The sequence below is a fragment of the Crinia signifera genome, chromosome 6 (genome assembly GCF_055691185.1).
Source record: "Crinia signifera chromosome 6, ASM5569118v1, whole genome shotgun sequence".
Taxonomy (NCBI): Eukaryota; Metazoa; Chordata; class Amphibia; order Anura; family Myobatrachidae; genus Crinia; species Crinia signifera.
Genome location: NC_139222.1, coordinates 165,470,769 through 165,485,579, shown reverse-complemented (window position 1 = coordinate 165,485,579; position 14,811 = coordinate 165,470,769). Strand labels below are relative to the sequence as shown.

At 42.1% G+C, this 14,811-nt stretch overlaps 1 protein-coding gene and 1 long non-coding RNA gene across 5 annotated transcripts in view; one reads left to right on the top strand and one right to left on the bottom strand.

Moving 5' to 3' along the window:
- The window catches only part of LOC146008539 (uncharacterized), a 22,812-nt gene extending 8,001 nt beyond the window's left edge, over positions 1-14,811 (top strand). For all 4 annotated transcript variants that reach the window (XR_014444529.1, XR_014444528.1, XR_014444531.1 and 1 more), the window contains 2 exons: positions 12,658-12,797; positions 14,695-14,811. This is a non-coding gene — a long non-coding RNA (uncharacterized LOC146008539). The remainder of the gene's footprint in view (positions 1-12,657; positions 12,798-14,694) is intronic.
- The window catches only part of ZNFX1 (zinc finger NFX1-type containing 1), a 36,129-nt gene continuing 22,348 nt past the window's right edge, over positions 1,031-14,811 (bottom strand). Inside the window, exons 7-14 of the mRNA XM_083147926.1 lie at positions 14,683-14,794; positions 12,533-12,777; positions 11,731-11,870; positions 9,807-9,961; positions 9,558-9,703; positions 8,474-8,584; positions 7,601-7,696; positions 1,031-4,395 (exon numbers count right to left, since the gene is read on the bottom strand). Of these exons, the coding sequence (XP_083004052.1) occupies positions 1,951-4,395; positions 7,601-7,696; positions 8,474-8,584; positions 9,558-9,703; positions 9,807-9,961; positions 11,731-11,870; positions 12,533-12,777; positions 14,683-14,794 (3,450 nt within the window). The 3' untranslated portion in view covers positions 1,031-1,950. The remainder of the gene's footprint in view (positions 4,396-7,600; positions 7,697-8,473; positions 8,585-9,557; positions 9,704-9,806; positions 9,962-11,730; positions 11,871-12,532; positions 12,778-14,682; positions 14,795-14,811) is intronic.

Sequence of the window (14,811 nt, the reverse complement as noted above, 5' to 3'; positions counted from 1 at the left end):
CAGAGTGTGCCTTTGGCACGCGCACAATTACATCCTTCACTTTTGTCGACATTGTGGGCCTGCGTACTTTAAATGCCAGGGCCTATTTTTAATCCCATTCCCACCCTCTGTCTGCCACTCTCTTAGCATGTACACTGGCACCACTAACACCACCCCTCCCCCACCTAAACCCTCTTTTATCATGGTGCCCCCCCTGTCATTTTATCCTGGATCCGCACCTGGTGCAGCCCCTAGTGGGGATGTGTCACACTGAAAAGAATCGATCACAGCATTAGCATATAGATGCATCTGCCACAAAAGATCCGGCCAACTCATAGGGCCGTATTCAATGCGGCCGGCGAGGGGGGGTCGCCAAAAACAAGTGACCCTCGCTGTTTAACCCCCGCGCCAGCAGCTCACCCTATTCTACATTCCAGGGGAATTCTCGCTGTCAGAAGAAAGCGAGGAGTCCCCCAAACAGCGAGGCTCACGGCTAATGCAGGGAGCCTGCTGAATTTAGCCGTGAGCCTAGCTGTTTTAGCACCCACACACGCCGTTTCCCCATCGCTACAAAAACCTAGCGAGGAGGAAACGGTGTGTGCAGGGGGTCAGTTGAATACTGACCCCTATGAGCTGTGACATTGGCCCTTATTCAGATCTGATCGCAGTACAACTTTGTTCTCAAAATGGGCAAAACCGTGTGCACTGCAGGTGGGGCAGATGTATCATGTGCAGAAAGAGTTGAATTAGGGTGGGGGGGGGGCTTTGAAACAGAATCTAAATTGCAGTGTAAAAATAATGCAGCCAATATTTACGCTGCACAGAAACAAAATAACTCACCCAAATCTAACTCTCTTTATACATGTTACATCTGCCCCACCCGCAATGCACATGGTTTTGCCCATTTTGAGAACAAATTTGTACTGCGATCAGATCTGAATAAGGGCCATTGCTACAGCTCCCAAAAGTCATTGAATACACCCCATAATCAGACCCCAACTCTAATTCTATTCTTCGACACAGTTATTTTTTGGATGAAATAAACAAACAATTTAGAGGAAGCACAATATAATTTTATTCAGTAAATACAATATTATTTTATGTAATTAGCATTTCTATAAAAATACTACATTATATATATACAGTATATATATTTTTAAAATTATATTTTCACCACTATAATCTGAAGTTTCATCAAGGATTATTTTGTGCATTGATAAATTTGTGTTTTTTCATTTTGGACATAGTAATACAGAGAAAATGTTAAATATCCTTTGAATGTGATGTAATAGTTTTCAATACGTTTGGGTTAAGCAGTCACCTTTTATATATGAGACTCAAAGGTAAAGCCCAGTTTTCAGTTCTGTAATGATTTCACTGCAACTTTTTGAAAACATAAAGCGTAATTACATTAAGTGGTATTCTCTTTGATCACAAAACGTCATAGCTACTACACCATTTCTAAGATAAATGTTAAAGCGATTTCATATTGGACAAAACACTGAAACAATAAAGCATAGCATAGTGTTGCCATATCACTATTATTACCTCTGCATATTGAAATGAATTCATACATGAACAATACCTATAGTGAGCGGAGTTATCTTATCCCTGTGTACACAAGTCTGAATAGGACATATTCACAATCCAGCTAAATATCGTTCGTGACTCTGAACGTAATGGAGAAGCTAGCCATAAGATACTTTTCTTCATGAGTTACTGAAATAAAAACTATTACTCTATGATAATTGCAAATCTTTTGTATGTTTTTGTATCATTTGTGTTTTTAGACAGGATGCATTATATATACTGTACATTGTATTTTAAATGTCAAGTTTATTATTATAAAGAAGCATCTACTTCTACAGGTCTTTATTTTTTTTTTCTTCTGACTACTTTCAAGGTTACTCTGACATTTTTAGTTGCTATGTGTTATTATGTCTCACTGGCATCTTTGTGAGTGCAGGGAGCTCACAAGGCCGCATTCCTTAAAGCTTCGAAATTTAGCATGTTATTTGCAACATCAGACCAAGCTGCATGACGTGCTCCATCCATTTCTGAGGCCAGTCTGTTAGTTGTTTCAAGGTTGTGGTTCACTCCTCCGATAACTGCTCGACAATCAGGACATTGGGAGCGTTCCATTGCTCCTCCACATTCTGTGATACAATATATGTGATTGTTGGGACACTTAAACCAGTGACCCTGGAGGAGGCCCATAGCTTGTACAATCATCACTCGTTCATCTTCTGTTATCCCCAGTCCTGAATGTGGAAGGCTACTCTTCAACTCTTTTAATTTTCCCTTCACAAATATTTCACTGTCTTCATTAAACTTTTTATTTCCTTCTAAAACATCTCTTATAATCCCTATTTCAGTATGAATCGCTGGAGTAATCCTCCCGCTCGCCTCTTTGCATCGTACAAGCAGCTCTAGAAGGTAGGCATAACGCTGGACTTCACACTGAAGATCAGTTAACTCCTGTTCTGTTAAAAATAACGACCTCTCCAACCATGTTTTAATTTCCAGCAAACGGTTCTTCATAGCCGTCTTCTCTATATCCTCCACCTTCTTTAGGTTTCTAAACAGTTTTGACAACCTTTCATAGAATAACATCATATTTTCTAGGGTACTCAATTTCCTGAGTGAAGTATCTGGATTCTCCAGTGACTCCTGTAACTTCAAATATTCAACAGAAAATGACCTTTTAAAATCAACCATCTGCTCTAGAGTGATTTTCAGCCGGCTCCTGGTTGCAATTCTTTGATCCACTGGACCTATTATTCTTTCTTTCACCTTCTCGATCTCATCCAAAGTTTTGTTGATGGCGGTGCCATATCTTAAGTTTTTCCTTATTTGAACCTGGCATTTTGGGCACACTTTGAATCTGATTGCAGTTTCCTCTTGGGAATCTTTATTTTCCATGTATGTATCCATGCCTGTTGTCTCAAAAATGTGTCCACAATCCTCCAACTGCACAAAACGAGAATTTACATTATCCTCAAAACCAAAGAATATCTCTGTGACCTCATTTTTGTGGCAAACCAGGCACTTTTTGGGACAAGGCTCGCCGCACAAGCCAATGCAAGGGTGGCCGCATTTAAGTTTCTTTGTACAAGGGACATTGCACGGTGGGCGATCACATGGCTCGGAGCATAATTTACTGCAGCTGTAGTGCTCACATCTCCAGTAACAGGGCTCAATGCATGGCACACACTTCTCTCCACACAGCTTTTTACACTGGCTGTGGACACAGCGGTTCTGGCATTGTCTACTGCAGGGTGGACATTCAGTTGTACATGGCTCTCTGCATTTATGTGCACATATTAAATGAGCCTTACATGGGTGTCTGCAGCTTACATGGAAACGTCCTTGAAAGCAAGTGTCACAAGTACCAGGACATATATGACCACAACTTAATTTAGCACGGCAAGGTACTTTGCATTCTACGGGCATACCCATATCTATGTCGGGTTTCTGCCAGCACTTAATACACTTATTATGTCCACACTTCAGCTCCACTGTTACTTCTTTCTTACAACGTGTTTCACAGTTCTCGCCACAACTCTTTTCGCATGGATGACCGCACCGCAAGAGCTTCTCACATGGCACAGAGCAACAGAATGTATCTACAGGGGTGCTGCATGGCACCATCTGGTGGTGACCACAGATTGGCATAAGCTTCTCCACTTTTTCCATGCACTGCCCGCAGGGTTCAAAGCATTTCTGTTTGCACCGGTGGCCTTTATCACATAACATTTTCTGGCAGGCCTTATAACAAAGGTATTCTTTGTGCTCTGGGTCATATGGATGGCACATACGGTTACACACATGTCCACAGTTCAATCTGAAATCACAGCTTTGGTTGCAGCCCCCTTCTGGTACCATCTTAAAATCACTGGCTCCACTTACAAGGGTACGTTTCTCAGGATGATTCTGACAGCAAAGCATAAGCTGTTCTCCAACTTGTGCCCCCTGTTGTAGCGTACAAAGAATTGAGCTCCAGAGCGGAACAGTGCCGAGCATTTTCATGTTGCCAATACAATACAGTCCTTTCTTGGCTCTTGACAATGCCACGCAGATTCGATTGGGAATCTTAAGGAAACCGACTCTTCCCTCTTTGTTGCTGCGGACCAAAGAAAGAATGATGATGTCATTTTCCTCCCCCTGGTACTTATCCACAACGTGTACCTTTACCCCAGAGAATATCTTGGCTGGCATGAGTTTGCGAAGACAGAAAAGCTGCCCTGTGTAGGTAGTGAGGATGGTGATCTGAGATGGCTTATACTCTTGATTCAGAAAGTACTTGCAGAGCTCTACTACGAACTCTGCTTCATGGATGTTCTGATGACTCTTCCCATCTTTAATCTCTTGTTCTGGGTATTCATGTTTCACAAAGAAGAGGTTTGATGCGACTCCCTGTAGCAAAAGAATTGAAAGCCCCCATTATTAAAAATCATTCACAATAGCAGTCAATGCCTTTCACCATTTGTCCTAGCACCTACCCGGTGTTATAACCTGGCCTGGTCTGTCTGCTTTTCCAAAAGTGTTAATGTCTCATTTCAAATTTGAATGTACCTTCAATTTGAATGAGAATATCTTAATAACATAATGGTGCTGATTCTGGTTGACTCAGAAAGCTGCGAGGATTGCAGTTTACGAAGTGCTAGAGAGCACGCCCTGCCGAATATGCCACCGCTGCAGGAGAAATCATTCGATGGTCCCTGTCCATTGAATGATTTCTCCTGTGTTTGCAAATAAAATGCAGTAGAGACTTTTATTTGCAGCCGCCCACCCCGGCACACCCAGTGTTTTCATGGCAAGTCCTATGAAACGCTGGACTTTCCAATGGGCGACACCTGGACCCATCAGCGCCCACCCCTCATTCCGCTCCCTGTGAACGGCTTGGTGACTATGCAAGTGACCAAAGCTGTTCGCAAAGGGGACCTGCACATGTGCCTAAAAGACCATGTGCATACGCATTCCCCCAACCATCAGAATGGGCCAGAATTCTCCTCATTCTGAATCACCCCCAATATGTATATACTTGCATATACACTTTTCATAATTATTCTTGTAAGTTATACTGCACCCTTTTTGCAGTCTTGTTATGAAGTTTTTTTTTAATCCCTTACAAAATAAATTGAATTTCTTTGTAACTAGGATCTAAGGATTTTTCATCTTTGTGCTTACAATCTGTCAGATGGTAAAGACTGTAATTTATTGCAAATGATGAAATAACCTGACAGTAAAACATATCCTAGTGTTATATATAAAGCTTCTAGTGGAACCTTTTGTGATATTATCTACCGTAGTAGAATACAGCTCCTATTATCACTAAAAGCAGTAAAGCAATGCATGTGTCACTTGGCATAGTCCAATCTAATAATAGAAAGTCAAAGAAAATGGATTGAGGATAAGTATGCGTAACAGGTGTCCCTCATAGGTTGTAGTACGGAGCAGATGCAGTCCTTCTTAGGCGCTGGGTTTACACTCGCTCACTGTTATGCAGAGACTAGGGATGGATGTAATGAAGTCTGAGTTCGGCAGCTGTGCCAGTTGCCAGCCTAACTTGGGTGTTTTTTAAGGGGCAATCATTTACAAGGCAAAACCATGCCTTGTAAATGACTGCCCTTGTAAATGTCCGAGTTTGACGGGCATCCATGACATCCCCGAAACTTGAACTTTATTACATCCGGCCCCTGGTGTTCGCGCTGCAGTGTGGAAGGCTGGAGAAGGACCTCAGCTTGTGCACTGGCTGAAGCTCTCATACCAAACATACCCTTCACACGTGGACTTGCATGCTCACACTCAATCCTACAGGTACAAAAGTTTGACATGACAATGGTCGACACAAAAAGTGTTATTCTTTTTAGGTGTCACTGTCTATGTTTAACCATATCTGACCACAGTCAATGGAAATGTGTGCCCTCACAAGCTCACTTTGATTGCCACACTTTGGGCAAGGTGGCTCGCTCTGCTATCGCTGTACAGGATACTATTCCCGACTGTAGTCCAGGTGTATAGTAAATCAAACAAAGGTTGGAAAAACATGTGTTGACCATTGTCATGTCAACCTTATGCAATGTCTACCTTTCATCTGTTGACCTTATGACCATGTCAACCTTTTGTACCTGTTGATCTAATGCATGTCGACCATTTAGTGTTGACCTATTGACTGTGTAACTAGCCACTATCGCTCTACAGATAATATGCTCTTTCATACACATTTCATGTAGGTTTAGCTGTGCTGCACCCATGACTGTACAATACTGTGCATCTGGGCTGTGGGTGCAACCGTACACATGCACCCATTTGCGGGCACTCTTGACACAATCGTCTTACCACAATGCTTACGTATTGCAGGTAAGATGAGAGAGGACTCATGTGGAACCTGAAAACATAGGGGCTTATTCTAGTTCATTCTTTCTGACAAAATCCTTCTCAGATGGACAAAACCATGTGCACTGCGGGTGGGGCAGATGTAACTTGTGCAGAGAGAATTAGATTTGGGTGGGGTTTTTCTTCAAAGTGAGATCTATATTGCAGTGTAAAATAAAGCAGTCAGTATTTTCCCTGCACAGAAACAAAATAACTCACCCAAATCTAATTCTATCTGCACATGTTACATCTGCCCCCCTGCAGTGCACATTGTTTTGTCCATCTAAAGGTGCGTACACACAGGGGCGATTTTGTGCAAAATCGCGGGAAATATGGTCGCTGAGCGACCATATTGCCCGCAATGGGAGTGTGCACCGGCGATATATCGCCGGGTGCGCGATCCCGTTTTTGCCCCTGTGGTGATCGCTGGTCGCAGGAACATGCTCCTGCGACCAGCTGATTACCACTGCCGGGCTCCCCCCGGCAGTTTCTTTTTCATCAGCGACCATCTCTGGTCGCTGATGTAAAGTAGAAACTGAGCAATATATTGCTCAGCCATATATGGCTGAGCAATATATCTCCCCCGTGTGTACACAGCATAAGAAGGATTTTGTCAGAAAGAATGAACTAGAATAAACCCCATAGTGACAAATCCAACCAGGAATAGGACACAATGGTGCAGATGTATTAAGCCTTAACAAGAGATAAATGCAAGTGTGATAAGGAGAGATAAACGTCCAGCCAATCAGCTCCTTACTGACTTTTTTCAAAAACAGCCTGTAACATGGCAGTTAGCAGGTGATTGGCTGAACATTTATCTCTCTAACTGCCATGTTACAGGCTGTTTTTGAAAAAAGTCAGTAAGGAGCTGATTGGCTAGACGTTTATCTCTCCTTATCACACTTGCATTTATCTCTTGTTAAGGCTGCCCCAATGTGGGAAATTTACTAAAATACAAACGGCTGCGAATACGCCTATTTGTAGCCATTTGTATCCATATATACAGCCGTCAAATATGAATACAAATGGATATGACGGGAAATATGAATTGGTTAAATACAGCAGATAAATAGTAAATAGTACATAGTACATTTATCCTATTTACGTTTCGTATTTTCCCCGAAATATACGGCATTGGCTGTATTTTACATTCTTAGTAAATTTCTCCCAATAATTTGATTGATCGTTTTAAATAAACAACTGTCTCTTTAAGAGCTATTTGACATATAAAAATATGACTTACCTTGATTTTATCATAGTTTAGCACAGATGGGTGATTCTCAAGCTCACTATAGATGTGAGGAGTCAATAGTCTCGCTATTTCTGGCCGCATGCGATGCTATAAAGTAGAAGATACCAATGTAAGTGGATCAAAGATAGCAATGGCCTAAATATAAAGTGTGCTAATGCGGTTACTTCACATATAGGAAATATAAATTTAATGATGACATATTGATCATAAAGGCCCCAAATTATGTTATTTCTCTTTGACTTGTTTAACTTTCCATTGTAAATAATGGGGGCCCATTTATCATTCAATATTTGTGGCTAATTCCCCCCAAAACCCCCAAAAAACATTTTCAGGGGGTTAGCTGCAAATATTAAGTATCTCCCGAGTATATTCAAAAGAGACCGCATCCTTCCTTTGCCGCGTGCAGCCGCATGCCCCAGCGGTTTCAATGAGGGATGCAATGCTGCCCAATGTACCAATATCATAGGCTCCTCTCCGCACTGCCAGATGGTGTGACCTCTGCATGGTCAGCTGGGTGTCAGCGCTGACCGCACATGCACAGATCCCACGGCACCCGGCAGAGCAGATAGCAGGAACGGGCTCATTTCAGATCTTCTGTCCCTGCATCTGCCCGGTGATGCATTCCGCTGTTAAGATCGCATATTGTAATTCATGTAATTCATGCCTGAGCGGTGAGATCCCAGCCAGATCAGATCACATTGAAAATGCCATCCATAATAAATGGGCCCCTGGGTCTTTCCATGGGATTCAACTAGTGGCAGGAAATGCTTATCATAACATCAGCCATACTCTGTAATAATAAGAAGCACAAGCATACAGGATGCTATGTAATATAGCTTCATGTTCTTGTCTTTGTTTTCTCACCTGGTAGTTCAGACGGACATATGGTAGTTCTGAATTGATGAGACGCTCAAACAGTGATACTTCAAGGTTAAAGTTCTTGGCCAAGTCATATACATTAGCGCTAGGTCTCAGCTGGAACAGAATATAAGAAATGTCAATGCTTGCCCTAAATAGAACAGCAGCTTATTGTTACTGTACCTGGGTAGTGAGAAATATTCAGACAAGTTTAGTGTAGGAAAAGTACTACTATACCAAAGGTAATTACTACTAGACGGAGGTGCAGTTGTCTGTGATCAGCACGTTGCTGCGTGGTGCAGCCAGCGCAACAGCCACCTTGGTCCTGATTCAGACCTGTGCGCTAGGCTGCATATACCCGCAGCCTAGCACACAGGTCAGCACTTCCCCACCAAACAGCCCCCCATTGAATGATTTCTCTCCCCTTCAGAAATAAGTCAGTCTGATCACCGAAAAACGGGGTGGGCATTGGTGTCATGTGACATCAGCTGCCCACCCCAAGCAGGCAACTCCACACTTGTGTTCCCCGGGGATTGTCCAGCATTTTCAAGGGGATGCTCCTGATGCCACCCTCTGCCCGCCCTCCCTCCTCTGCCCATGCAAAAGCCTTGGTAAGTGTGATACTCGCCAAAGGCATTCACACAGGGAGTCTGCACATCCGCATATACACGCATGCCTAGCCCCCCCCCCCCCCCCATCAAAAACAGGCGAGAATTCGGACCTGTACGAATCAGCCCCTTGTTCTCTCACTGCTATCATTGTCATGTCCCCTATGGTAGCTGGGAGCAGGGGAAGGCTGGCCTTGGGGTTACTGCATTCCCCACAGCAATCACACTCCCTGCCTGGACTGCCTATAGCTCTAATGCAAAAAAAACTGCAGTACCACTTCATTAAAATTGTCTCCCTTTTGTCATAGACTAATGTTTCACACACACCTAAACTTTACTAAACAAATACTCTATAAATTCCTGAAAACTGCCTCAAAATCCATCTAGTGGTTCTTAAGAGTAGCCGGAATGGGCAGACGACATCTATAAAAAGACTTTATGAGAGAGAGAGAGAGAGAGAGAGAGAGAGAATATGACCTCACCTGCTGATGGTCACCGATGAGAATAAGGTGCTGACAAGCTGAACTCAGTGTGGTTATTGTATGAGCCTCAAGGACTTCTGCTGCCTCTTCCACTATCACAATACGTGGCTCTACTTCTTGGAGAATACGACGATACTTGGCGGCACCTGTGCAGAGAGTGATTATTAGCAGAGTGTAAGGCACCAAATACAGTGACTATAGAAATCATCGCCCAATCACAGTTACTATTTGTCAAGCAGACTCACTGACCTGTAGTTGTCATGCCGATGACCTGAGCTTTCTGAAGAATATGCAGGTCTTGCCGTTGTCTCAGCTCCGTTAAGCGATCTGCCAGCTCCTGGTAAGTCTTCTCATGAGTCAGTATTTTCTCGCGAATATCCACCTGGTAGAGTTGTATCCAATATCTATAGAATGGAGTCAATAAATATGCAACATATACTGGATTTCCTATTTTTTTTTTTGTAAATGGAAAAGCATAAAAGTAACATAACATTAAAATAATCCCCACCTCCTGCAAACACACATATGCATGGGGTTAGAAATCAGGCATTCCACCACCCGCCATTTCCCATTCTGTGGATACGATGGCATTTCAAGACTTGCCAACCATTCCATTGACACAGGGGGGGGGGTTAATCTGGTTGATTCCCTTGGATGCATATACACATCCTTGCGAGTCAACCTAACCCCGCCTTGCGAATGGTGGCACGCCGGCCCACCATTCGCAAGGCGCGTTCCTTCCCACTGGCTGAGAATTAATGTTTTGCATAGACATCCATTCACAGCATGCAGGGGAACGCTCACATCATTCGATGGTCGCCGACCATAGAATGATGTGGAAAGTGCATGCATATGTAAGAGTGGCATGAGGCGCCCTTTTACATATGCGTGCATGTTCTGAAGGCCACATTAGCATGAGAACGTCCAGTGTTCTCATGGGAATGCCCATAAAATGCTGGGCGTTCACATATGCTAATAGAGCCGCCCGCCACCCCTCTCTGCCCTGTCTGCTGTCCTGGGTGCGTGCACCCAGTGATCCGTGTATTTGAAGTGGGTGCACGCACCCTGCTTATGCACATGCGCAGTAACAAAACATCAATCCCTGTGGAAACGAAGGGCAGTTGCAAACGGACCTGAATAAGGTCCAGGGTGTGTTGCAGTGTTGGATTTCCCACTAGGCAGGTGCCTAGGGGCAGCACAACAGCTTCCTTTCCTGCATGATGCAGGGGAAAGGCAGCTAAAACGGGTCAATGCATGGGTTCTAAAGGCAATGTGGAGTTCAAATTCTCACTATGGGCCAGATGTACTAAGCTTGAAAAGTGATAAAATGGAAAGTGATAAACAGCCAGCCAATCAGCTCCTACCTGCCATGTCACAGGCTTTGTTTGGAAAATGATAGGTAGGAGCTGAACTACATGTTCCAGCATGTATTGCCACATTTTTTCCTATAAGAGCATGCCAAAACTGTCAGGGCATGCTGGGACATGTAGTTTCACAACATCTGGAGGGCCACAGGTTGAAGACCTGTGTTGTATAGTATAAGGAGGCACATTCTATTCTATGGAGGGGGGGGGTCACAAAGACAATTTTTTAGGGGGGGGGGTGGCTAATAATGTTGTGCACCCAAGGAACGGGGACGGGTTAACATCGCAGGGGGACGTGACTGAGTGTCCGGGAAACCTCATTTACCTATATGCTTTTTCAGGACAGTTTGGCTACAGTTCTGTGAAATATCCAGTATTATACAGCAACCATTTCATTGGGAAAACACTGGCCTGCATAATCGGTTTTTATGTGTGATTTTATCATATGCTACATCTGATTTTTTTTTGTCTGTATGTGTTTGTCTGTCATATTAATCCTGTAAGACACTATGAATATTTCTTCTTAAGCTGGTTACATGGTTTAATGCCATTGGGAGGAAGGAGTAACAGCTATGAGACACAACACTGCAGGATTGATGTGAAAACCACAATATAGGTTTACCTTATTTTTTGTGTGTGTTGGAAACATCAATTGAGGTCGATGTTAAAACAATCAACATCAACCTTTAGTATATATACCCCCAAGGCTTAAACTGATACCTCCAGCAAATCTCTCATTATCATTTTATTATTGTCAGTGCTTATGGCCATACAGACGCTAAGCCTTTCTTTACTAATTGTTCTATCACCTGTACAGTCGCCAGCGCATGTTTAGGTCCAGACTCCACAGATCTTTAACTCGATTAACCTCAGCTTCTGTCATTGCATCTAATTTTCTCAGTTCATTCTTCATCCTTTGTTTCCTCTTCCTCTTCTGCTTCGATGACATCTAGGAGGAAAAAACTGTATGATTACTTTGGGTGTGTTTCTGCTGCTTCCATTCTTTGAGTATCGTCATTTAATACAAGGTCCATCTTGTGTTAAATAGGAGTTGTAGTAAACAATTTATACCACTCAAGACAGACACTTACTTGACAAATTGCACTATTTTATGCTTTCGGGAAAACGATCATGTGCTCTAAAAAACTTCTATATTCTATATACAGGTTGTCAATGAATAAAATACTGCTTGATATACCATGTCTAAATATTTTTACATGTGCATTAATTCGCACACTTTCATGACCAAAAACCGCACTTATTTATGACCAAAAAACTCACCAAATCGCATGCGATTTGCATTTCTACCCAAAATATTAAATTCTATTACATTTGCAAATTGGTAAAAAAAATTGCCTATTTTTAAACATGCGATATGGTGCGATTTCAGAACCTTACTAAAATTCTCATTCTATTTCAACCATTGGTTCTAATAGATTGTAAGCTTGCAAGCAGGGCCCTCCTACCGCTTTGACTGTCTGTAACTACCCAGTTTGTTTTATCACTGTTTAAATTGTAAAGTGCAATGGAATTTGCTGCGCTATATAAGAGACTGTTCATAAATAAGTAAAAAATAAGCAATGCTGTATTATCTGTTCTTAACATATTCACCTGCCAACCTTCCTCATCCTCTTCCTTTGTGCCTTGTGGTTCAGTGTTTTCTAATGACAATGCATGCAGAAGCCGTGCCACGGTGTTAATCTCGGCTTTATTGTTTTGTTTTCTGGGTCTCACAGCTTCCTCGTCATCATCAAGTACGCGTTCATCCTGAATTATGTCAGCCTCCTCTTGTATCTCAATCAGTCCATCGTTCTCTGGTTCCTCTTCTTCCAAATCATCAGGCTCAGGTTGTGCTGCTAGAGGATCGCACAGAAAAGTATTTTACTCATTCACTGTTCTAGACTGCAGATAGAAGCCGTTCCATGCCTAAATCATTTATATATTTTCTTTTACTCAGCATTCTTGTAAATGAGAGTGTGATGCCTTAAATGAAAATGCACTTTAAATATTCACTGGAAGATACCACAATTTGCTAGATGAAGAATAATAATAATAATAATAATAATAATAATAATAATATATATATATATATATATACATACATACACACACACACACACACACAGTATAGGGTGTCAGGTATTCGCTAAGTATATAATCTGGGTAATAGATCTATTTAAATGTAAAACGTGTATAGGGGTTAAGCGACCAGTGATGCTATACACTTAAAATCTGTAGGGGTTTGTAATAGCGAATGCAGATATGAGATTATATATATATATATATATATATATATATATATATATATATATATATATAAAATCAACAATGGGATTAAAAAAATAACTACAGTATATAGCAATGGGCAAACAAAAATAGTACTGTTTTTGTTATTTCTTTTTTTTTTGGGGATCCCAGGTTTGAGGTTACTGTATGTTTGATAAAATTAGCTCCACATTTCCCTATGCACTGTGGTTTATTCAATAACCACAGTGCATATGGATGGGCCCCAATGTACAGGCCCAGATAAAAATGTACTTGCTGGATCAAGTAAATCCATCAGACTTCTTATCACATTTGTGTCATTTTATACAATAAGTAGATTGTCTTCATTTCATGTATGACAATTATATTTTTTATGCTTACAGTATATTCGATTAGTAGAATTGCTCTTAATAACCCATCCCACCGTCAAAAAAAGTTGTCAGGGCCTTTCTCCCTCTCTCTCTCCCTAACACTCTTCTTCTTAATCTTCCACCCCTCTCTCACCAACATTTCTCCTTGATATTCTTTTCCCGTTTCACTTGCTCCCCTAGCTCTCTCCTTCTCTGCCGCTCATACTCCCTCCATTTCTGTCTCCACCTATTGCTCTCCCCTCTCTATCCCTCCCTGACACCACTCTCCTCTCTGTCTCCCTCCCTCCCTTACACCCTCTCTCCTCCTTTTCACTGCCTCTCCCTCTATCCCTGACACACTCCCTCTAAAGGTTCCCATACACGGTGCAATATTCCTGTGCATATGGAACTAGATTGCATTGTATCGCATGCGATTTGCGTACGATGCAATCGGGACCTAGTTAAAAAAGCACGGACTGCGGAGACTTTATGTATTGTGCGATGGGATGACCATCGGAGTGCGCATCGCATTTTAAAACACCCTTGCACCGTGTATGGGCACCTTAACTTGCTCCCCTCCCTCTCTTTTCCGGTCTTTGTCTATCCCTCCCTCACACTCTCTGTCTCTCTCTTTTGCATGCTCCCCCTTCCTCTCTGCCATCCTCTCCCCCCCACACACAAACCCGCACAAGTCAGTTTGCCTATAGCCGTATTTGTCCAGTTTGGCCACAAACATGTGTTATTAAAATTTGAATACTATATAATTACTTTAATTCAATTAAGAAGTACATCACTTTTACACAGCCTCGTCAAGCAGCTTTATTGGATGTAGTTTATTATTTTCTGAGCTCAGCTAAAATGTGAACTAGAGGTGTTCTATTGTTAGATTAACATTATAAAACTAACACATACTGTACACAGTGTCACCATGATTCTAACTAATTATCACTTGCTATAATTAGAATTAAAAGACTTTCATTACACAGTCTCAGAGGATGTTAATGATACTGAAAGCATCTTGGTCTCACTTCTGTACTCGGCGTTGTCAGTAAAGAAATTACTGGATCCATGTCTTGTCTAATAATCATTCTAGGTTCTCATAACATGCTAGCGTTATTCCAGCTAAACATTGTAACTACATATTACCTGCTCCATTAGGATCTTCTGTATGCCTAAATGGAGAGACACCGAGTCCAAGCCATTCAAGAATTACTGATGCCTTTCCTCGTCCAGGCACGATAAAGAATTCATCATCATTCTGAATAAACATATGGA